The sequence below is a fragment of the Ailuropoda melanoleuca genome, chromosome 5 (assembly GCF_002007445.2).
Source record: "Ailuropoda melanoleuca isolate Jingjing chromosome 5, ASM200744v2, whole genome shotgun sequence".
Lineage (NCBI taxonomy): Eukaryota > Metazoa > Chordata > Mammalia > Carnivora > Ursidae > Ailuropoda > Ailuropoda melanoleuca.
In genome coordinates, this window is record NC_048222.1 from 55,989,118 (window position 1) to 56,013,889 (window position 24,772).

Below are 24,772 nucleotides of genomic sequence, written 5' to 3' on the forward strand. Positions count from 1 at the left end.
TGCAGAGCCTGATGCAGGGCTCAATCTCAGGACCTGAGATCGTGACCTGAACTGAAATCAAGAGTGGGACGTTTAACTGACTGAGCACCCAGGTGGCCTTCCAGCAGCTTTATTAAAAACAAAGATGAAATTTTTATCTCCACTGATCTTGGTCTGACTCCTACAGTTAGAGCTCTAGTGGTTTAATCTTTGGGTAAGTGAGGAAAGGAGTCCTCCAAATGCCAGAACTCTGTGGTGTCTCTTGATTAGCTCGCTTTATTCAAAGTTTTTCTGTGTCTAACTACTTGGCACCTACAAAACTATTTTTAAGGGCAAACAAATGTTTTTATGGATGAACTGCTGTAATCACTTGAAGTATAAATACACCTCCTGCTCCCTGGGGCTTAACTCATTTAATCTCTACAGTAGCTCAATGAAACTATTATTATTGTTCCCATTTTACAGATGAGAAAACAGTGCCATCAAATAGCTTGCGGTAGGAGAGCTAGGAGTTACACCCAGGCCATCAGGGTTTGGACCCCACCCCTAATCGCTGCCATATGCTGCTCCTTACCGTAGTAAAGCTGTCATCCTAATAGCCTTGAGCCTGGGCGTCCAGCGTTAGCGCCTTCTGGCTCGGACACCGAAACTGAAGCGACCCCAGCATGTTGTACCTAATTCTGATGCAGAGCCTCCAGCTGTCCACACTTGGGCTGACATAAATGAATTTAGAATTCTATCCGTACGTTTTAAGCGAGGAAAGGAGCTTGCCTGAGATGGCCAGTTAGCTGGCATATTCAGAAGTTACTCACCTTTATTTTCCAGATAAGGAATCCTCACTACCTCCACTTAAAAGAAATTTTAAAACATGTTTGGGCTGAATTTGACAGCTCGTTGTTTAATTTTGGGACAAGGGAGAAAAATGGAGAGTGTGATTCAGTCACTGCAAGGAGACTGACTTGCATTAAAAGAACCGAGTAAACTGTTCAAAAAACACACTACAAAGATCTTGATACTGCCAAGACTTGGGCCCCAGGAACCAGGCACATCTTCCTCTACTTGATGGAAATGATCTTGTATTTTGGTTTTCTTATCTGGTGGTAGAAATAAACCCCTTACTGGACATGAGTATATTTGAACATTACGTGAATTTAGTGGTTTAGCTTATTTGGAAGAGTGCCCTCACCCTCAAAATAAAGGCATTCATGTTTTAGATGTTTACAACAGTGAAGGTTTTGTTTTAAAACAAAGGCATTCTTCGGCTACGTGGATTGGAAATTTCACCTTCAGAAATGAAAGAGCTAGAAAGATGAATGTAACCTAAACTAAACTCCAGTCCTAACCAAGGGTGGGCTTTGGCTCTTTTTTGACCCATCTAATCTTTCCTAATCTTTGACTGATCTCATCATTCCTAGCACCTTGGTCCTTCCAGAGAGGCGGTCTAATTGCCCTTTTTGTTATTTAAATTTTATAGCTTCAAGTCAGAGTTAACTTGTTTCACACTAATTGTTGTAAAGACACTGTTTTATTTTTAAAAATACGTGAGACAGTAGAAGGTTGAAAATTTCCAGAGTAAGATTTTTTTTTAAACATTTGTCTAAGCTGTATTGAAAAAGAAGCTTCTTGCTAAAATTTAGAGGAGCAACATGTTATTTTCTACATTAGTAAAAGTACAGGGCCAATGTTCTGTTTATAAGCAATTACTAATTTGTTGGGGTGAAATATATAAGGCAAGGATTTTTTTTTTTTTTGACCAAAGAAAGGGTGGACCGATGAGTAAAAGCTATGGTGTCCATTATTAGTCTCCTCTCCTCCTTCTGTTCTTTCTCCCATCTTTTTCTTATTCTTCTCAAATTCATTTAATTATAAAAACCAAAACAATGTATTAGATATTAGTATACACTCAGCATACATTTATTGGACCTGAAATTTAATTTTTAAATAAAAACATTACCTACAATCTCATACATTTTCATTTTTACAACTTCATCCTCATTTTTGTTCATGTCAAACCTGTTTTCCTGTAAGTATACTCATATTGCATGAGCCATTTTGGATTCTTATTTTTAGACTACAAAAAGATAATATTGTAGAGGATAAAGAAGATAAAGAACTTTATGTGTGGGAATGGCTTAAAAGGGAGATTCAGATATGGCGTTCCAATTCTACAAACTTATCCTTCCATCGGGATATGGAGTTAATATTCCAATACTCTTCACCATTGTGGTTTTGGTTTTTGAACGCTAACAAAGTGAAACAAAACAAAGCAAAACATTTTCTGTTTTTCATAGTTATATTCCAGTGCATTTGTAGCCAGCCAGAGGAAAGAGTATACATTTGAGATCAGAGCTATAAATTCTAGTTCTAGCTCTGGTCTTTAAGCTCTGTGTGGCCATGAGTATGGCATTAAATCTCTTAGGGCCTTTTCGAAGTGATGAAGCTCTCACCATGACTTTGCAGAGGCTATGGTCTTTACATGAGTTAATTTAGCTCATCTGCTTGTGAGCCAGAGATGACCCTTCCCAAGATTTCTTATTCACGTGTAGGAACAATATTCTCTCTCCATAGGGTTGTTGAAAGAATAAAGTGACACAATTGTGTGAGAATGTTTTGTAAACTCTTAAAGAATTATATAGCTTTTAGGTGTTATCATCGCTTGAGGCTTTGCTTTATTTATTCTTTATAGCAGCAAACATTAATTATGCCTAATAAACCTGTGAAGATAGTGTTGTTGGTTGTGAGGACTCAAAGCTGTGAGGCTCTTCGTCAGCTACCAATCTGATGTATTTTTCCTCATTTGCACCTCTCCCATAGCACTTTGGTAATCAGACCTTTAGAATTCTTATCATATTCTGCCTTTACTAAACTGTACCATCCTTGAAGGAAAGAGATTTTTATTCATTTTAGTATTCCAGCTGTATGTGCCTTAGATTGCCTGGATTCATATCCCAATGTGTCACTTACTGTGTGGCCTCAAACAAGTTACTGAACCTCTCTGGGCCTCACTTTGCTCATTTATAAAGTAGAGATAACAATAGAACCTACACTATAAGATTTTAGTAGGAGTTGAATAAAATATTGCATGTAAAGCTCTCAGGATAGTGCCACAGACATGGTAAGCCCTCACTAAATACTGGTATTATAAACCCCTACAACTCAAACACAAATTTCTGGATTGACTAGGAATTGGGTACCCTGAGAGATGCTAAAAGGGTCAGCTTGAGGAGGCCTGATCTGGGACTCACAGAGTCATGGGGCTGGTGGTGCTCTAAGACCACCCCTATGCTGCTGCACCCCTGGCCCAGAACCTCTGACAAAAGGACGATGACCAGGGACTAACAGGGTTCTCTTGTCCTACTGCAACTCTCTTCTCCTTTTCTTTTTAAAATTCTTACTGAGTACACTTGGAAATAGGAGCACTTCATGATGATGAGTGGGCTGACCACTTAGTTCTCTGATTGCCTCTGTTGGTCCTGCCCCAACACTTCCTCGTCAACTGTAATGGATTTAAACACTTGAAGGGGAGATGTTAGCAAAAGGGAATGCCAAAGCTCAGCAATGGGGCAGGGAGAATAGAGATGAATGAGGGGGAGTGCAGGACGGAGATCAGGGAGTAGGGAAACAGCAGCAAGATTCTGAGGACATCAAAGGAAAAGGTGACAACAGAGGGGACAGGAAGAGGTGAGAAAGGTTGAGGGTAGGAAGGTACATGTCCCAGGTTCCCAGGGGTTAGACAGGGCAGGAGGATTTAGCTCAGAACTTTCGGACTTTACAAGTCTCAGTAGCAGTCTTTGGGAAGTGGAGTTACTGCTCAGGAGAGAATCTAGTGGCCCGGTGGTTGGTGGTGCCTCAGTCACGTGTTCTGAGCCGGCAGTGTACAACGAATCCTCCCTTTGTCTACCAAACACCTAAGTGTTGAGCAGCTAAGCTCAATACTAAAGAGTAACATCAAATCATCCATACTGTGCAGAGTTTAGAAGAAAAGCAACTCTAGGTATAAATTGGGATCTTTCTCTGTACTTCATAACTATTTTCAATCACAGAGGAGAAGAATTAGAGAACTTTGGATTTTGTTTAAAATGATCCTATGAAGCTCAGGGGAGGCGAGGAAGAGACCCAAAAAGCATCATATCCACTGAAATTTCAATGTGAGAAGTAAGACGATGGTGAATTTTTAAAAACATTCTTTTCTTTTTAAAGTCAAAGTCAGTAATTTTTGGCTCAAGAATTGTGTACAACTCTTTATACGTTCTCTCTCTAGTGGGTTTGCTGCAGTCACATTGTGACTAGTCAGAAAATAATGTTGCCTCCTCAGGCTTCTGTGACTTTTATTAGAGTTGAGGAAGAGCCTTGATATATAAACCCGTTTATTCCTTGAGGGGATTGTCACTGAGTTGTTTTTCAATTCCGTTTTGTCATAATTCAGACAAAACTGAACACACACGTACATACCTCTCTCCCCCTCCCTACCTGTATTCGAGTTGGAAATATAAAAGCTTAAGACAATGAAATGAGTAGATTGATTCTAAATTTAATCTCTGGGACTTGAGAATGGGGCAATTCTAATTTAAAAAACAAAGGTAAGAAAATTTCACAGTTTGAAATGCCAATCGTACATTCAAACAGAGCTACATAATCGTTAGGGAATGTGTCAAAATAAATTGCTACAATTTTAGTCAATCCATTTTAGACCTCCAGATCTTTCAGAATCTCATAAAAACCCTTATTTTAAAGTGAAATTTGAAATAAACAGTTCCCCAATATAGGAGGCAGCCAGAATTCTAAAACTGAATTGTGATAGGTCATTTCCGAAGCTCAAATAGACAGCTGAACGGAATGATTTTATCTCTGTGAAAGACCCACAGCTTGGTTTCTGAATGTTTTCCCGCTTTTAGAGCATTTTCTGTTCGTTCTTGCCTCTTGCTTAACCCCTGTTCTATTTTCTCTTTTCCCTTCTTTATACCCCATCATCTTTTTCTTATATTTTTAATTTTTTTCTTTTAATTTTTGTCTTTTTAAATTTTCCTTGCCTGCTTTATTTTTTTCTATGGTTTCCAATTTCCTCCTCCTTCTATCATTTCCCCATCAGCTTTGCCTGCTCCCTACTCTTAAATCATAGTACTAGGGAATTAAAGTATGTGTATGGAAACATTTCCAATTATCTCACTTATTGGGGAAAGTTTTATATTTTCCATTAGTAATTATCAATCAAGAATGTAGAATTTTATATATTTCTTGCAAAAAAAAAAAAGGTAAGTTAAGTGGCTATTAATTTATATGGTATCCCCTGCCCTTGCTTGTATTCTGGTGTTCAAGGGGTGGGCCCAACCAGGACAGGGAAGGAGAGGGAAGGTTTGATTTGGTGCATATATGGCTGAGAGGTGGAACAGGATTTTACCTTTCTCACTTTCCCCCCCCCCCCCCCCCCCCCCCCCCCCCGCAAGGCTCTCCTGGCTCATTAGTAAGTAGGGGTGATACAACATGGAAGGGTTTCAACCAGTCTTCCGTTCTCGTGTATTCTTTAATAGGCTGATTTTTTTTTTAAATAGGCTGATCTGCTTCTCCTATCCAGTAGTGAGCCACATGGCCTCTGTTATATTGAAACTGCTGAGCTTGACGGGTAAGTTACTGAAGTTAGAATGATTATTTAGATTGGTTTTTAATTTAGCAGTAATAGCTTCAGGATCAGGACTCAACCTAAACCTTATTCTTCATTTAATTTTCTTGGAACAAGTAAGAGCCTAACTTGCAAATTCCATTTGTTAATTTGTGGCTCTTTTGAAAGCTCTTTTTCTCTTGAATTTATTTTCTTTCCAAAACAGTGAATTAAACATGTCTGTGTGAATTATTGTATAGGACTCTTTACTCATATTCCTTAGAAGGGTTTTGTTTTGCTTTAGTTTTTTCCTTTTTAAAATTTCATTTGATCCTCTAAGGAGTATTTTAGAGGAGTATTGATGAGTCTCTGAGGAAAGAAGCATTGATGTTACTTGAGAGGGAAATCTTTTGGAACTGGGTCAGATGAAGATGGAGAAAGAAGAGAGAAATGGAGTTTTGACATTAATGTTAATTGAGAAATTTAGTTATAGACAATATTGCAGTTCTGTTTCCGTGGATTCAATTTGGCATAAAAACTTTTATTGAATGTTTATATTTTAAAGGTACTATACATTCTTTAGGTGAATTTTGTCATTTAATTCTGATATGTAGTACATAAGCCCCATTATACAGATGACAAGGCTTAGAGATACTAAGTAATTTACCTGAAACCTCTCAAAAGTGAAGCCAATACTCAGACCTGATAATCTGACAGAAAAGCCCCTGGTTTTAACCACCACCTCCCAAATCATTGTTCCACTAGGCTATTGAAATGGAGTATGACCTGTGTGATCTTACCCTTGGTTTGGGCGGAACCTAAAATAGTGCTTAGAGGGAAATTTATGGCACTAGATGCATGTATTTGAAAAGAAAAAGAATCTCAAATCAATAATCCAATATCCCATCTCAAGAACCTAGAAAATAACAGCATAAACCCAAAGCAAGCAGAAAGAAAGAGGTAAAGACACAAGCAGAGATTAATGAACTTGAAAACAGAAAAAAAAAAAGAAAAATCAACAAAACAGAGAGCTGATTCTTTGAAAACATCAATAAATTTGATAAACCTCAGGAAGACTGAAAAAGAAAAAAAAGACACAAAATAACAATATCATGAACGAACCAGGGAATATTATGATAGATCCTGAAGATATCAGAAGGATTAGAAAATCCTACAAGCAACTTTATACACATAAATTTAACAACTTATATGAAATAGGCCACTTCATCAAAAAACAAACTACCACAATTCACTCAATATGAAATAGACAATTTGAATAGCCCTGTAACTATTAAGGGAATTGAATTCAAATGTAAAACGTAAAACTATAAAAGTTTTAGGGGAAAAGATAGGAGAAAATCTTCAAGATCTAGGGCTAGTCAAAGAGTTTTTAGACTTGACACAAAAAGCATAATTCAAAAGAGGATAATTTGATAAACGAGATTTCATCAAATTAAAAATTGTTGCTGTGCAAAAGACCTTATTAAGGAGGATGAAAAAATAAGCTACAGACTAGGAGAAAATATTTGCAGAACATCTATCTGACAAAGGATTTTTATCTTGAATGTATGAAAAATGCTCAAAACTCAATATTAAAAACACCATCCAATTAGAAAATTGCAAATGATATGAAGGGACATTTCACCAGAGATGACATGCAGATGGCACATAAGCACATAAAAAGATGTTCAACATCAGTAGCTGTTAGGTTCAAAAAAGTCAAACCACAATGAGATGTCAGTACATACCTATCAGGATGGCTTAACTTAAAAATAATGACAAGTCCAAATGCTGACAAGGATGTAGAGAAACAGAGTCACTCACACATTGCTGATGGGAATGCAGAATACCACAATCACTCTGGAAAATAGTTTGGCAGTTTCTTAAAAAACCAAACATGCAACTGCCAGACAACCCAGCAATTTCACTCATGGGCATTTATCCCACAGAAATGAAGACTTATGTTTACACAAGAACTTGTACACAGACGTTCATGGCAGCTTTATGGGTTACATCCACAAATTAAAAAAACAACTTATATGTCCTTTAACAGGTTGAACAAACTATGGTATATCCATATCGTGGAACACTACTGAGCGATCAAAAAGAACGAACTATTGATACATACAATAAGCCAGACGAATCTTCAGAGAATTATGTTGAGTAAAAAGCCAATCCCCAAGGGTCACATACTGTATGGTTCTACTTATATAACATTCTTGAAATGGTGAAACTGTAGAAAGCGACCACAGATCAGTGGTTGCCGGGAATTAAAGATGGGTTGGAGGAGGCAGGGAAGTGGGTGTGTCTACAAAGTGTACCCTAAAAAATCCTTGTGATGAAAATGTTCCCCATCTTGACTGTGTCAGTTTCAGTTGTGATGTTGTGACATTGTGATATAGTTTTGCCAATGTTACCATGAGGGGGAACTGAGTAAAGGGTACACAGGATCTTTTGTGTTATTTCTTATGCTGAAAATCATTTTGAAGTTTGAATTCAAGATACCGAAGCATGTTAAGGAAGAGTATGGCATGACATGAGATATTAATCAGGAGTCTTGGCAAAAAAATTTTTTTAATCAATAAGGCCTGTGTGTGATTATTCTTCCCTTTTAGTTTCCACATCTGAAGATGGAAGTGAGATATTGGAGAGAATTCTGAGGAAGTAAAATGATGATAAACCTTGCTGAATGACATGATGTGTAGAGCTGGGTTAGGGAATGAGGGCTGTCTGGCCCAGTTGGGGTCACTGACTGTTCCAATTATTTGACGTTTGTTTAAGTGAATGGACACATTGGTCCTTTAGCCTCAACACCACTATCTCACATCTCAATTTCTGCCTCAGTTATGAAATTCTTGAGTATCACAACCCCTACACATTCCTGCATCCTAGGAATTGATAGATTTGGCAATAAGTGATTGATGAGATTACTTTTAAGCAAAGTAACTTTAATTATATATCCAATTTAGTGTTTCCTGCAGAAACTTATTTCACCAAGGTGTATTCCTTGGATTGATTTCATGTTGTCTTACCTTAATTGTGAGACTCATTTATGGGAAGTTTAGATTAAATCCCCTCTCAAGCACCTGCTTCTCAGTTCTCTAAATTCAGTTATTTCATGGTTGTCATGTACTTCCAAATGGTGATATTTTTTTTTTTTACCTACCACTTGTTTCCCTCAAGAGAACAGTAACCCTTGTGGGGCAACACTGAATCTCATGGGTGACTGTGGTATGTATTCGATCAATATTTGTTGACTGAATGAACTCACTGCTAAACACTTCCATAAAAGAACTCTGACAGATGATGTTAAGCTACACTAGAAGAGAATTAGGTTGAACTCAGTGAGAAAACCATCGTGACAAGCCCTTGTATGCAAGATGTGAGTAATGGCCATAGAATCCTCACAGCTGGTCATTTCATGAATACCACAGGACCATCTGTCCAATGTATGTGTGGTTCTGCCTGAAAGAAGATGACCAGTTCACTGTGACCTGCTGAGTTACTGTCTGGTTGTATGATCCCAGACTTACAGGATTTTTGGCTTGGTTCTCCATGAGAAAGAAAGCTGTATTCCCTTTCCCATTTAAATTTCAGCTACTGTGAAATTAGCCATGACCATCTTTTACAAGTAAAATTCCTATGCAGATAGTAGACTCCAGAGTGATACTGGCCTCCTTTATTTGGCAACTGTGTTCCCATTCCTAATAAGTTTTGTAACTCATGCATGATGTCTGAGTAGGTTCAAATGAAACCATATTTATTATGTCCTCTGTTCTTTCAAATAACAGAACAGATTACTGTGTTGTTACACAGATGTGCCATGTGTGGAATGCCAAATCATAGGAGCATGAAAAGCCCTGTCCATTTTACTGAGTTCACTTTACTGAGAGGTGTGAATGACATTTGAAGGAAGTTTCTTGAAGGTCTTGTGTTGGATTTTGCACGTGCTGCACCTGCCTGATTACTTTATGTAAGACGCTGTTGGGCTGTTCCATATAAAAATTCATGCCCTGTCAATTAATTTCACAGGGAAACGAACCTTAAAGTCCGCCATGCGCTATCAGTTACCTCAGAACTTGGAGCAGACTTTAGCAGACTTGCAAAATTTGATGGTAAGTGTTTAAAACAGACAAAAACCTCAAAACCAATAAGTAATATAACTAATTATCTGAAATCCAATTCATGTTTCTTTTTATTTGGTGGAAGGACATAAAATTCTGAAGGCATCAAAGCCTGTAATCTCTTCTCACGCTAAAGAGTAAAAATGTTACCAAGGGGATAGTGGCTTTATCAGTTCATTGTTCATTTCATCCTTGTTTCCTCTTCTGTAGATCTCATTTCCTCTAGTCCCACAATACCCTTTCCTTGCCTGACCTTGGCCTCCCTGGGGGTCCTGTGCAGATTTGCTGAGCATGAACTCAGGCCACACTTATATTTCTAGTGCCAGGTCTAACCATCCATCCATTCTCTGGCTCCATAACAAAGACCAAATACTAGATTGCAAACTTTGCCAAGACAATAAAGCAGCCTCATATATTTCTGTATCTTGCGTAATGCCAGGCATGATGTCTTAAAGGTAGTAGGTATTCAGGAAGAACATTCTGATTTATTCATCAGTCACCCTATTTTAGACCTTGGTTTCCTTATCACCATCTTCACACCTCTCAACCCAGTCCCTTCTCTGCAGCATGGGGAACCATTTCTGCCTGTCCTGTTCCAGCTATGTCTCGTTCTTTTCTGTTAAAGCTGTCACAGAGAAACACATCTTTCAAGAGTCAAAGGAAAGAACCATTAATGGCAGGACTGTAGGCACCATGGCAGGCTTTGGGAGAATCTTTGGGGTCTTCCTCCCATTGCTCAGTGATCTCTTGTTTTACACATTTGTATGTCTGGCCTTTAATATCAATATTTACGTATAGATTGGTTTTAATTACTAACAAATCTTCAAGTTTGAGACTGTCGTCCAGAATGTTTTCTTTTGAGTCCACTAAAGGAAAATGTGGTCAAGGGTCTTAGCATGATCCCATGAGTTAAAGCACAGGCAAATTTATATTATAAAATTTCCTCAATGCACAGCTTAGAGTTTATATTGCCTGTGCTTTGCATTTGCTTTTAAACTCTGTCTGGATTCTGTTAATATTTTAATCTCTCTTAAATGAGTGCTGCTATAATAAATGTTTATAGAAAAGAGTATTCCTCTAGTTTGGGATTTAAGTTAGGGGAATAGCCAGGAAGCTTTGAATGGCCCAAGAAATATTTTGATTAGAATAAAACAAATTACACATTTTCTACTAAGTAATTTTTTCAATGAAATTTTATTGTTATATGAATCCAAGAAAAGTAAATTGTGTTCATGAATCAAAATACTTGCTTAAAATATTTCATAGAATATTTATGGAGTCCTAAAAGGGCAACCTAAATATAATTTCCCATTACTCATTTTTTTCCTGGCAGAATTGTACCCTTATTCCTCTTTCAATCTATGAGGAAGTAAAAATTCATGCTTTTTAGTTTCCTATCATAAAAAAGCAGAAAATAATTGTTACAATTACCCAGTTCACTTTCTCTCTTAGCTATTGGCAAAGATACCCTATACTGGGATTCAGTTCAGACAGCCCTGAAATCTTGGTGGTGTAAACAGTAGAAGTTTATTTCTTGCTCATGTCACATTCTAATGTTAGGTCAAGCAGCCTTTTCCGTCTTAGATCCATGGTGCCTAGACTAATGGCCTCTAAGGTTAACACACTAGAGCAAGGACTAGCTGAAAGAGACGCGCTGACTTTTAACTGCTTCTTCCTCTCACATTTCACTGGCCAGTGGGAGCCACATGGGCCTGGCCTAACTGCAGGGAGGCTGGGAAATAACAAGTAGGGATATTTGTTCAGGGCTACTTGTCTTTAGTATTCTCTAAGAACTCTAATCATAGTTCAATATCAGGATAGGGTATCAAGGTCCAGGCTGGATTTAGGTTGATTTCTTACATGCAACTGCAGGAACAGGGCCAAGAATCCTATGACTCCTCTTACTCTCAATCCCCTCTATCCTGTTCAGCTTTTTCTTTTTCTCATAGCACATATCACCATCTGGCATACTCTATGACTTGCTTATTTTCTAAGTTTATTGTTTATTGTCCATCTCTACTTGCTGCAATGTAAACTGCACAGGGATCTCACTGATGTATAACAAGTTCCTAGAACAATGCCTAGTGCATAGTAGGTGCTCAAGAAATACTTGTTCAATGAATGAATAAATGGTTGCAAATGCCAGAGATTAGGGGGCAGGATCAATATCAGGCCCCAAAAAGACAGGTAAGAGCAAAGGAAGGGCCTAAGGTAAAGGGATTGGGAATGGTGGGTGGAAGGATGGGCTGAGACAGAAGCTTCCTGATGGGAACTTGCAGGATAAAGCAAGAGAGCTGGTTCCCCTCCTCTTAGAGGGCAGGTGGCTGACAGAAGGTTCATCTCGTGTGGTGGTTTTATAATGTCTTTACTTCAGAATCCTTTTTAAAACAAAATTTAACACAGAAGTCCAAAATTCAGGCCAATACAAGTGGTGCTGCTCAGGCTGAGGCAAGAAAACATTTCCTCACCTAAAACATCTCACAGATGGGGTCTCCTGAAAGGTTAAGGAATTTGCTTATATATAAAAACAGTCTTTTTAAATAACTCATACAATTCATTTTTAAAGTGTGTTAATAATTATTACTATATGTAGCTTGAATTTGCTTCACAGAGCATAGGTAACTCACCGAATCTCTACCATGTGCTTGTTTTCTCAAAGGCAACACAGTCTTCTCTTTTTTAAAATAATTTATACTTAAACTGTGGTCAGTTCTAAGAAAACATGTAATGCCAAATTCATAAGGCTGGTACACTTCTGGGCTAAGAACCAAATTTTTGCCGAATTTACTCTTTCATTCTTAAATTTTGGGTCGAATTTCAATCTACCTTAAAATTTAAGGCAATATGGTATTTTACAGGTTTAATTTTATTAAAATATAATTTCCTGTTTCCAAGAAAGCATCTTGGAATAAATAGAGGGATTAAGGAGAAATAAATTAGATACAATATACAAATTAGATTTCCCCTGTTAGCAGCCAAATTTAAAGCCCAGGAGGGTGATGCAAGATGTGGCATGGAAAGTCTTGAAAGAGATGAGACAGTTAGTAAACACTAAATCCTTCCCATGAATGCTGTTTCTTTCAAGCCCTAGTTTAGACTTGTTCATTTCAGTGTCTCCCTGACTCTCTGACATGCACAGTCACACACTATACGTTACATACACACATTTCTCTACCCATTGCACCATTTCTCTTCTTCCTTTCCTCCCTTTTGGCCTTCTTTCTTACTGTTTTCATCTTCCTCTTCCATTGTTTGTTAGCTTACTTATGTTAGCTCTGTACATGCATTGTCTCTTTTTCTGTGATTCTTTATCTTTTCTCTTCCCATCATTCTGTTCATATTAATTAGCTTACGAAGTCTATTTATTAAGCATCTCCTAGGGACAAGATACAGTACAAAGTATGTAGGATTATAAAATTCTCCACATGTATTATCTGGTTTCTTTTGATCCTTTTACTCCATTCTTTTCCTACTCCCCCCCCCTTTCTTTTTTTTGGTCTTCTCTGTCCACCTTTTTCATAATGGGTTATCAGCAGATTTCAGGTTTTCCTCTGGTGACTAGAAAAACTTTCTTGAGTCATGGGAATTAAAACCACATACTGCATCCTTTAGTTTAAACTAAAAGCATGGTATCAACATTGTGTACATTTGGAAATGCCCTGACTAGCTGTGGCATGGTCTAATAGATGAGACAGACATGTGAGGCACACCCTTTTCCATGCTCTGTCTGGGCTAAGTATATCTTTTAGCTTGTGACTTCTGGGCAAATCTGGGTATGGTATTATTTTTGCTTCTAGTTACCATGTGGTTTTTCTTCTGAGACTTGGCCAAAACACTTTCGCTAGCACCAAACTACAGTTTCTTGCCCTTGAGTCATAACTGCACATCTTCCAAGTATTTGAAAACCTCAGTTTCCCACTGCTATTCCTAGAGAAGTCCCCACTGGGGACACCAGGTCCAAAACAGATGGCTAGGGCCTTAGGATATCTCTTGTAAGTCTTCCTGCCTTCCCATTTTTGCACCCAAACCTAAGGATGGTGTCTTGCTAGTGGCCTTCTTTGGGCTTTCATTCATTCTTTTCTTTCATTCATTCTCTCAGTCACCTGTTCATTTACTCAGTAAATGTATATTTAACACAATGACAAGGGATTTGCTAAGCCTGCAGATACAGTGGTTAATAAGCCAGACCCAGACCTTGCTTTCATAGAGCTTATAGCCCAACAGAGAAGATAGACTTGAATAAGTGCTCATTCCCAAAGAAGCCTTTAATAAGGTAAAGTCCTGAAGTTCTCAGGACTTCAACATGATGTTGACACCAGGCACTATGCTAAGTAACTACACACATTATCTTATTAAATCCTTATACCTTGAGAGGAAGAGATTATTACTGCCTCCAATTTATGGGCAAGGAATCAGACTCAGATTGCTTTTTCTAATGCCACATGGTTATTAAGTGAAGGAGCCAGAATATGAACCCAAGACTGCTGGCAAAGCCTATTCCATGGAAGCCCGCAAGAGGCTGTAAACTACAAGAAGAAAGACAGCATTGGGGGCGCCTGGGTGGCTCAGTTGTTAAGCGGCTGCCTTTGGTCCAGGGCGTGATCCCAGAGTCCTGGGATCGAGTTCCGCATCGGGCTCCTCCACTGGGAGCCTGCTTCTTCCTCTCCCACTCCCCCTGCTTGTGTTCCCTCTCTCGCTGGCTGTCTCTCTCTCTGTCAAATAAATAAATAAAATCTTAAAAAAAAAAAAAGCATTGGAGAGGTAGGGGAATTAGCATGACAACTTAGCTCCTAATCAGGATGAGAAATAAATTTTAAGAATACTCTAAATCTAAACATACAAAATTAGTTACCGGAGATCAAGTCCTCCAGGACTTAGATGACATCATCATATTTTTAAAAAGCAGCAATGTTCTCAGTGATCTTGAATGTCAGGATCCCTGACAAGAGTTTATAGAAGAGTTGACCAAACGTAGAGAACACTACATGCAAGGTAGGTTTGAGTTTTGGTAGGTATATCTATTGATTTAAAAAAATTCTCACATAGGGGCTCCTGGGTGGCACAGCGGTTGGGCGTCTGCCTTTGGCTCAGGGCGTGATCCCGGCGTTATGGGATCGAGCCCCACATCAGGCTCCTCCGCTGTGCCTGCTTCTTTCTCTCCCACTCCCCCTGCTTGTGTTCCCTCTCTCGCTGGCTGTCTCTATCTTTGTCAAATAAATAAAATAAAATAAAATTCTCACATAGATATTTTCATACATTGAAAACATCAGAAAATAATTGATATATTGTCAATTAAATTTTGTAAGAAAAAAAATAACTTGATCTGACATTATAACAAGTATGAAAATAGAGTGGGCCTTGATTTTTCATGTTAAAGTCTTATGGAAGTTGAAAAGCTTTTAATAAATGAGTATCTGGAATAGTTGTCAATTATTCATTTGTAAACTGGACATTTTTATGCCTTGGGGAAAGCCCTAGATGTAAATTGTCCAAATGTGTTTTTAGAATCTGTTGCATATTGTTACTGACTGGACTAAGATCTGTCTTTTTTTTTTTTTTTGCAACTTATGACAAGTTTACATATTTTGTATGACTCTTAATAGTTCTGAACCAGGGAAGGGTTGACTCTTTATTTCAGGAATCTTTGTATATTTTGTGGTCCTTTCTAAAGAATAGCATGTGTGTAATTCAAACACACAAAAACAAACATCTCTTTTTGGTTAAAAAAAAGGCTTGATTAGCATCTTGTGACTTTTTACGTATTGGATAATTTCCCATTCACCTGGACAAAAGCACAGCCCAACCAATAACTTCCCTCTTTACTGCTGGTATTTATTTAGCCATTATGATAGCAATGATGGGTGGCTGAGGCTTGAAGATCGAAGAACCAAGGAGCTTTAGAAAATAGGAAGGTGACATTCTTCTTCCTAAGGAAAAAAAAAAAAAGTTTTATCACATCATTAGAGCAACAATAGTGGGCAGTCTCCTAAACTCCGAGAAACTCTTGGCTGGAGAAACTCTTGAATGGCAATGATGATGTCTTATTCAATAGATAATTTGTCTTATTAAAGAGTTGCAGTGCAGATAATCAAGAAATACTGCCAATAATAATATACAGAAAGAAAGAAAGCCGGCTTCTCTGGAAAATCATGGAGTACTGGGTACTGAGTTCCATTTTCATGATAAACTGTAGATTTTCACCTTGAGGTAAATGCTGTTGTTCAAGGTTATTAGGATGGTAATTAACCAACAACCCAGAGGACTCAGTTTAGTGTGCGGAGGGAGGTTGAGAATGATATCTTGTGGATTTTGTTGAGGATGGACGTAGAACGTTCCTGTGTGATTGTGAACTGGGTAAATTGCTATCTGCTTTCATGTCTGCTCGTTTGATTATGCTTCTGTTTCATTATTGACATGATTTTTTCCCAGTTGTTTTATTGCCCATTAAAGATGTTTAGAGCACAAAGTCATGTTTTCAGTGAACAACTATCTGAGAGAAAATGCTATTCCCCCCCCCCACTGTTTTCTCATCCATTGTCAAACTGACTGTTTACTGCCTCTAACTCTTCTCTGATATTATTAGCAAAAGGAAGAAGAGTCCTAAGTTTTTCCCTACTCATTATTATGCTTTATGGTTAGGGTATATATTTGGTTGCTTCTAATGGGCTTTAGGTTTCCCACTTTTGTCCCCAGATCTATTTGTATCTCTTTAGAGTTAGGCCAACCTTAGCCCGCCCTGGGGGCTAGGCTATTAGGTCTTCCAATCCTCTTTATCATTATTACCATGGAAGTATACACTTCTTTCATTCATCTTAATTCTACTCTAGCACCCATCTCATTTCCCAACCTCTTTTTTGAAGCCATATGATTTTTTTTCTATCTCTCCAACAAATATTTGTTGTGTAGGCAGTATGGTAAGTTATGGGGATACAGAAATGAATACAGTGCTCCCTTCAGAGGAAACCAGTCATCCTTTTTTGGAAAAGGAAAGAAAAGAAGTTTGGAAGTGTTTGATGCTAACAAGGCTAAGAAAGGGGAAGCTGAGCACTTTTTTTTTTTTTTTCCTGGAGCTGAGCACTTCTGAAGACAAAAAATGTAGTTTGGCTTTGTCTCTCCGGCCCCCACCCCCGCCCTGTTTTGTTTTGACCAGGCTCTGTATTTAGTACTGAAATCAGTGGGACCACACTCTTTGAGAGAGGCTGAATTGGGGCTTGGCCTTCAAGAGCTTAGGCAGAACCCCTTGGCCTTACTGCCTGTTCCTGTCTAGAACCACACCCTTGGTGTCAGGCCAGAAGTGGATGAGCCTTGAGGCTAGGGAGGAGTGTGAGCCAACATGTTCAAGGCTGTATTTGTCTCCATGTCAGTCGCTGCTTGCCACAATAAAAATGACCAAATGAGCCTGTTTTTTATATTCCCTTTGGCAGGGATTGTGTATCGTGTTGTTTTTGCAGAAAACACATTTTTATTTATTTATTTATTTATTTAATTTATTTATTTATTTTTTGGTGGCCAACTTTGAAGACTTGAGAAATTGAGTCTTGGGTCAGAAACTGGAATAAGTTTTAAGGGTTGCTGTCACCCGATATTTTTTGTAGGTTTTGCTGGTGATACTCAATTCAAGGTTCTACAAAATTTAGGAATGGAACTTATTGGTCAAGAAGAAAAAGATAATGAATTCTCAGAGTTTAGAAAACAATCCCCTCTCTGCAACCTAATTGCCCAAACAACCTGGGCCAGCTGAAATGAGTCTCAATTTACTTTTTAATATTAGTGATAGGCCATAATGGGAGCAACCAGAATTTAGCCACATCCCTTTGTATAAAAAATTATTTTGTGCAGGTTATCTAGCCTTGCCCACATCCTCTTGCCAGCATTCTCATTTAGTGGTGGATGTCTGGGAAGCTGCCAGTGAATGCTGTTGAGTTGGGGCTGTTTAGGCAGCAATTTTGTTATAACTGGGGAAAGGGAAATGGAATTTGGAAAAAGCAGTCCTGAGGGCCTGAGTCCTTCACTCCTTTCTGGTTTTTGTTTTTGTGTTTTTCACGCAAGATCCAATGTTAGTTATCTCGTTGTCACCTCTGAGAACTTGAAAAGGAAAAGATATCATTGTAGGAAGGAGGGGTGTCTGTGTAAGCCTCTAAGTTCAGGTGCTTGGTGAGTGGTGTGACAGAGTACTGTAGAGATTCTCTAGGCTGGGCTGGTCTCCTTTCTCTTCAAGCAGTGCTGAAGACTTCCTTTTTAATTTTTCGAATGCCACTTTGTATGTTCCAACCTACCTTCTTGGTTTTGGTTAAATCCGTGTATTTTTATTGTTCTTGAGAGGTACTAATCTTACCCCTGAGTTGGGTTTGAACCCATTTGGATCCATCCATTACCTTCCTTTTTCATTCCTTCCCTCTTTTCCTTCATCTCTCCTTCTGTCTTTGAAGTCTTGGTAAAGTTTAACCCCAACCATTTGTAATGCAAATGCATTTAATCTAATAGTTATATGTTGTGACAGGGTCCCTGCAAGATTATTTCTGGTTTCTTTTTCTGTCAAAAGAACCCCCCCAGCCTGGAAGTGTATTTTATTATTGAAATAATGGAACGAATTGATTCATTGATTTGGAATGGGCACACCCTTGGTTTGGAATGGGCCTGGAATTAAAAAAAAACAAACAAGAAATGTCTTCTGGCCAGGTTGGGACAAGTTATATGGTAGCTTTGAGGGTCCCCAGAACTCTGCATCTAATCAAGATAAGAAGCATAGAACAGCTGAAAGGAATCACATGCATTCTCAGGCACATGTGGCAAACAAGGCCCAGCTTTTTTGGGGGTGGGACATCATAGGATCCCCCCAAATTCTGATAATGAGCTTAGAAAGACCTGATTAACTTTGGTTGTGAAGCTGGAAGCATGCCATCTTAACCTGTGTGAAAGTTCACAGTAAGTAAAAAGAGACAGAGGAAGGAAAACTTGTAGGACAGTCCCTGCTTTGTTTTCAGAAATCACTGTCACCAACTAGAAGTAGAGGGGAGAGATTTTTATTTAAGCAAAAAAAATCCACGGCTCTCAAAGTTTCTATTCTTACTTGGAAAGTGCAGAAAGCTGTGTTTAAAACACTTGATAGATTTCCATCTTTGTACCACCACCCCCTCTCCCCACCACCACCAAGCTTATTTTTCCTAGGACAGTCTTGTATACAGAGCTGTCTAAAAGAGAAGGATAAAAATATCCTGTGTATTAGAAGGAGGATGGTAATACAGTAGGGTGGACTGCTAAAGAGAATTTGAAGTGAGTCATAAATAGGTTTTCATTTTGTTTTTTTATTTTTATTTTTATTTTACAGGGATTGTTGTCTGTGAGGCGCCTAACAACAAATTAGATAAATTCACCGGAGTTCTCTCCTGGAAGGACAGCAAGCACTCCCTCAACAACGAGAATATAATCCTGAGGGGCTGCATCCTGAGAAACACCAGCTGGTGTTTTGGAATGGTTATTTTTGCAGGTACAGCTGACTGCCCTGTGTTGGTTACAGGGGAGCCCGTCCTGAGGTGTGCGTGGGCAACCTGCACCTCTCCAGGTTGGATGAGGAAGGTGCTTTTGTTCCACACAAGGTGCTGCTCTGGGTTGACTGCAGAGGGCACCACCACTCCTCTGGGAGTAGTGGGGGGGGGAGGGGGAGTGCCTTGTGTGAGGACCCACTGGCATCATGAATTCATTCTTAAGGGGTGCTTGGGCTTTAATTGCTCAGTGGGTGCTAGATACTGTTTAGTTTCTCTTTAACTTCATCTCAGTCATTCCCATCATTGTATATATTAATCTACTTGCCTTTAAAGTGTGGGAAGAATGTGAAAGAAGCCCCCCCCCCCCTGCTCTGCTGTTGTTTGTAGTTTGCAGAGGTCAAGCAGTCCTTTCGGAAGAGCTTTCTTGGAGATCCTGCGATCATTTCTGTTTATACTCTGTAGCTGCTTCTATTTGTCAGCAGGACAGTGGGGCCTGGAAAGACTGTGCATGATGGAGGTGGGGGTGGGAGACAGGCAGGCTGGGAGGGAAAGTGCCTCTTACCAGTCCTGCCGGCCACTTGTCCTGTCTTGACTTTCTCTCTACAGGCCCAAGGTGGCATTCTCCTGATAGGGAAGCTTACAGTAGCTCCATTACATAAAGCCACTCAAATTGTACTCGTGGCTTCCATTGCCAGCCCTTGATTTTTAAAAATCCTGTCTATTATGACATCAAATTAAGATGTGTTTTTGGGTCCGTTGACTATATGTGCAATCAAAATTGGAATGTTTTTCTTAACTGACTTTCCTCAACAACAACAAATTTTTATTAAAGACTCAGAAGTGTTCCAAACCTAGAAAAGTCCTCCCAATTCTTCCTAAATACTCTCAGCTGTGGGTGTTAGCAAGGCTCTTGCTGCTTGGGGTATTGCCATTGTAAGGACTTGAGAAATCCCTAGAAGTATGGCAGTATGGGGGCTTTTATCTGGGGATGAATCTGCTTTCATAATTCACTCATCAGATGCTTTAATTCGTTAGGGAAATAAACCTGTGAGCACATATTTTCTTACTTGCATCTTTCTTGCATTAAGAAAAAGAGCTAGGCTTATACATTACCCTCCCTTTATCTTCCCACGTAATGAGGGGGAGACTTCTTGAAGGTCCTTTAGTGGGAAGGGCCCTTCTGGTTTGCTCCCTGTCATCATAGAAGTTGGGGGGCTTCATCCTAGGAATGAGCCGCAGTCCAGCGTTTTGTTTGCATTTTTGTGAACTTGTTTGGAATGACTAATTCAGGACTAGGGCTCATTTACAGCATGTTATGCTAGGACAGCTGTGTGAGCCACTCAGGGGCCAAGTTTTCCTTCATACGTTTCACTCTGGGGAAATGTGCCTACATAGAAGGGGTAGTAAATTGAACAGGTCTCCCCCCAAGAAGTCTAACAGAAAGCTCACAGAATTAAGATTGGACAGAGCTGGGTACAGATTTGTTTATCAGCTGTAGGATGTTAAGCCTCCATTAAGACTTAAGCTTTAGTTTCTTCTGTGACGTGGGGATAATGAATACATTAGAGAGTCACTGTAAAGGCTCGGGGGGACAATGCAAAAGGCAGAGGATCCTTGACAAATGTCACTTTCCTTCCTTCCCTGCTTCTTCCATCCAGCATCAATTCTGAGTGCACTGCCTGCTGCATAGACTGAGGATTGTTTTGATATACTGCTCTTTGGATCTCGGCAGGTGGGAGTGGGGGAATAGCCTCTTCTTTTTGTGCTATAGATTGGATGTTCTTCGTGAAGCAGATACTTGTAAAGCAGAGAATGCCTGCATTGACTGTAGTCTGGGTGTGAATGTTAATAGAAAGCTTAGCGAGAATAGTGACAGGCAGAGGAATGGTTGGTTTGGTCAATGCCAGATTTGAACAGATGAGTGTCTCAGAACCCCCGAATCTTAAGACCTCTAATTTGGGAAACTAGTTCCAGGTGAACACTTAGATCTTATGAAAGTTATCCAGAATTAATTAGGAACTATTCTTTCTATATTACTCTGGTTATAACTATCACTAAGGATTGTGTAAGGAATATAGTTGACACAGACATGGTTCACTTTGCAAATCTATAATTTATGAGGCTTGAATATACATTAACAGCTAGGCCGTGCCTCCCTGGTAATAGCTTTTCTTTCACTCAAGAGAGGAGGAAGTCTTGTGTCTGAGTGGGAGTCTTATTCATTTAAGGAATCCATGGCAGTCAGCACCATTTTGGTGCACAGCAGAGTTTTTTGCTGGATGTCTTCCATTTGCCCCTCCTAATATACTGTCAACCCCTACCACACACACACACACACACACACACACATTCTTTCTGCCTTGGGAAGCTGATTTATATGGTTTACACTAATAGGTTTCCTTGAATTTTGGCTTCTAGTTAGGCTCTATCATTGGGGACCATGGAAAGAAAGGGAGAAAGAAGATTGAGGCAAGGTATTTATTCCCCCAGACTTCCTCCCTGTTCACTTCAGGCCGGCTGGGTCCCTCAACCTAAAGTCAGCTTTCTTAAAGGCTGCAGACTCTATACTGTCCTTTAGGGTCCAGTAACCACTCCCTTCTAGCTTCGATAGAGAACATCCTGATTGCTTCTAAGTCTTTGGTTACTGCACGAACCTTTTGCTTCCCCTACACCCCCACCCCCACTTTTGTGAAGAGTCCCTTTAGAAAAAAAAATTTTTTCTCCAGTTATCCTTGTTCAGTGCGTCATCTATTAACTGTTTGGAATCTGAATGAGTCATAGTCTTAAATACACATTGATTGAATGAGTCAATGAATTAACGGAGTATTTCATATGTTTTAAAACTAGTGGTGAAGAGCAAAGAGCTTCCGAGTTAGATATATCTGGGTTTGAATTCTGGTTCTGTTATTACTAAACAAGAAATCTCTGGCAAGTTACTTAAATACTTTAAGCTTGTTTCATTATTAGTGAATTAAGGATAATAATACCTAATTAATTGGATTGTTTCAAGCATTAATTGAGATAATAGATGAAAAGCACATATGCACATTACCTAAAACATAACAAGTACTTAATAAATTCATTAAACAGTTATTTATTGAGTGCCTACTATGTGGTAAGCACTATACTTCTTATTTATTTCTGATTAAGAATGTGGACAAAGACAAATGCAGTCCATTCACTCATGTGGTTTTGACTCTGGTAAGAGCAAGAGAACTTAATCTCAGATAATTGTCTTAATGAATATATAACCTCAAACGGAGATAAGTGCTCTGAAAAAAAAGAACATGGACCCACAAGAGTATATAATGGAAGAATATGAAGAGAAAGAGCAAGCTAGTTAAAAGTCACATAGTGGACAAAGGCCCTGTGGCAGGACTGAGAATGGTGAGGTAAAAAAAATTTAAGAAGGCCAGTGGGGAGCATGGAGAACATGGAGGATATGGATAGACATGCGACTGGAGATGTGGATAGGATCTGGACCATGTAAAACCTTGTGGTCTGTATCCAGAACTTTGGTCTTTATCTTTTAAGAGCACTGGGAAGCCACTGTTAAGTTTTTCAAACAGATGTGTGTGTGTGTGAAGTCTGAAAAACTCATTACTGCCCGTGGTATTTGTAAAGTTGGTAAATAGCAGGTCCTTGAAAGAGTATATCATTGGGTTTGGGGAAGAGAAAAATATTCATTAAAGTTGGGAGCAGAGTGGATGCAGGGAGACAAAGTAACCAGGCTTTTACCATAGTCCAGTTGAGAGGTTGATGGTACTTTGGGCTAGGGTGGGAGTCATGGAGATAGACTAAACTCCTAGGCTTCTCTCAGCTTTCACAACTGGATGGATGGTGGTGCCATTCACTGACATAAGGAAGCCTGGGGGAGGATCACAAGCTGGGCTGGACCAGGGCTGCCTGAGGAGACTTAGAAGAATCCAGGTGAAGATGCCATAGAGGCAATTAAATGTATGGTTTAGATCTCAGAGGAGCAGTCTAAGCTGGAGATTGACATTTGGTCTATAGACGGTAATTGGAGTTGTGGTCTTAAATGAGATTTCCCAGGGAAGTTGGATTCCGAAAAAGAGAAGATGGGCTACACATGAGTGTTAAGGAATCCTGGTGTTTAGTGGCTGTGTAGAGAAGGGTGAGCATCGTGGAAGACAAGGAAGGAGTTAACAAAGAGGTAGGAGGAAAAGCAGGAGAACATTGTAATACAGAAGCTAAAGGAAGAGTGTGTTTCAAAAGGGTGGAATAGTCAATGTGTCAATGGCTGTTGATCGGTCAAAGAAGGCATGCAGGGTATTGATGATAACACTGGATCTGAAACTAGGTCGAGTAATGATTAGGAGCTAAGGAAACAGGCTGCTGAGTACAGAAATTCTTTCAAGATCTCTGACTATGAGGGAAACAAGAGATGTGTGAATCAGCATCTATACATATATTTAAACAAATGCTTTAAAACCCCTTGGGTGTATTCTCTGCTGCTCTGTGTGTGTATGCCTAAGAAATATAAATTTTTAGCACAAAACTGGGGTCTGTCAGTATCTCAGCTTTTACCAATCACAAGCTTTATTTGTTCTTTGTGATGTTCACTATACAAGAAATGCTTCCCACCCTCAGTGTCCATGTGATTTTAATAAACAATTCTGAGAAAATGTGGGTGGGCTCCTTTACACAGCAGTAGTTGGGATTAGGACAGTGGGGTACAATTTCCAACTTCAGACTGAATTTTATGAGACCCCAATCTTTGCTTCCATTTGTCTTTTAAGTAAATGAAAGTCTTCTAAGGATGTGCTCATTCTTCCCTGACTTTTAGGTTGGCGTAAAAAAATTTTTTTAAAGTTTTTATTATGTTACATTAGTAGGATGGCGTAAAATTTTATGTGTGCCTCTCTCCTTTAATTCTTTCAATTCCCCTCTCTCCTATATTAAATGGCTGCATGAATTGATGATAATAATGGGAAGATGACATAATACAGTTTAATTTACTTGTGATGTATTGTTTGCATTTATTCTAGTTCTCCATAAAGGCATCCCAGATGTTTTTGGGAAGAAGATCCGGAATTTGATTTCTGATTTTAACTTTCCATTTTTGTTCTCAGTGTTCTGAATTGTATTTATTACTGCATTCTTTCTAACATGCCAAATTATTCTTCACTTGGATTGACTTTGTTACCTTTCACTCCTTCAACTATAAGCACATCCATGCACAGCTTTTTGAAAAGTAGCATTTCTCAAACCTTTCAGCCACAGGTTCTGTCCGGATTTGTCCTATTCTAAGGAGACCAATTCTCTTGCAGTCTCCAGGGTGGTTATTCAGCTACCAGTTGAGAATCGTATATAACTTAAAAATGGCCCCGTTCTTAATAAAAGTTAAATTAAATTTTGAAAAACATATTGTCCTTTCAGGAACATTTGACATGATAAGAAATAATAATAATGATAATAATACATCATCAAATCATTTTAAAGTTGCTATTCAATTTTTTTTTTTTTTTGGCAGGTCCTGACACTAAATTAATGCAGAACAGTGGTAAGACAAAGTTTAAGAGGACAAGCATTGATAGACTGATGAATACTCTAGTACTATGGGTAAG

The 24,772-nt window shown here is 38.9% G+C and overlaps 1 protein-coding gene across 7 annotated transcripts in view; it reads left to right on the forward strand.

Annotated features, from left to right (window-relative positions):
• Positions 1 to 24,772, forward strand: part of ATP8B4 (ATPase phospholipid transporting 8B4 (putative)) — a 247,199-nt gene that overhangs the window by 128,293 nt on the left and 94,134 nt on the right. For all 7 annotated transcript variants that reach the window (XM_034660997.1, XM_034661000.1, XM_034660999.1 and 4 more), the window contains exons 8-11: positions 5,529 to 5,599; positions 9,608 to 9,690; positions 19,028 to 19,186; positions 24,679 to 24,767. In XM_034660997.1, coding sequence (XP_034516888.1) covers positions 5,529 to 5,599; positions 9,608 to 9,690; positions 19,028 to 19,186; positions 24,679 to 24,767 — 402 coding nt within the window. The remainder of the gene's footprint in view (positions 1 to 5,528; positions 5,600 to 9,607; positions 9,691 to 19,027; positions 19,187 to 24,678; positions 24,768 to 24,772) is intronic.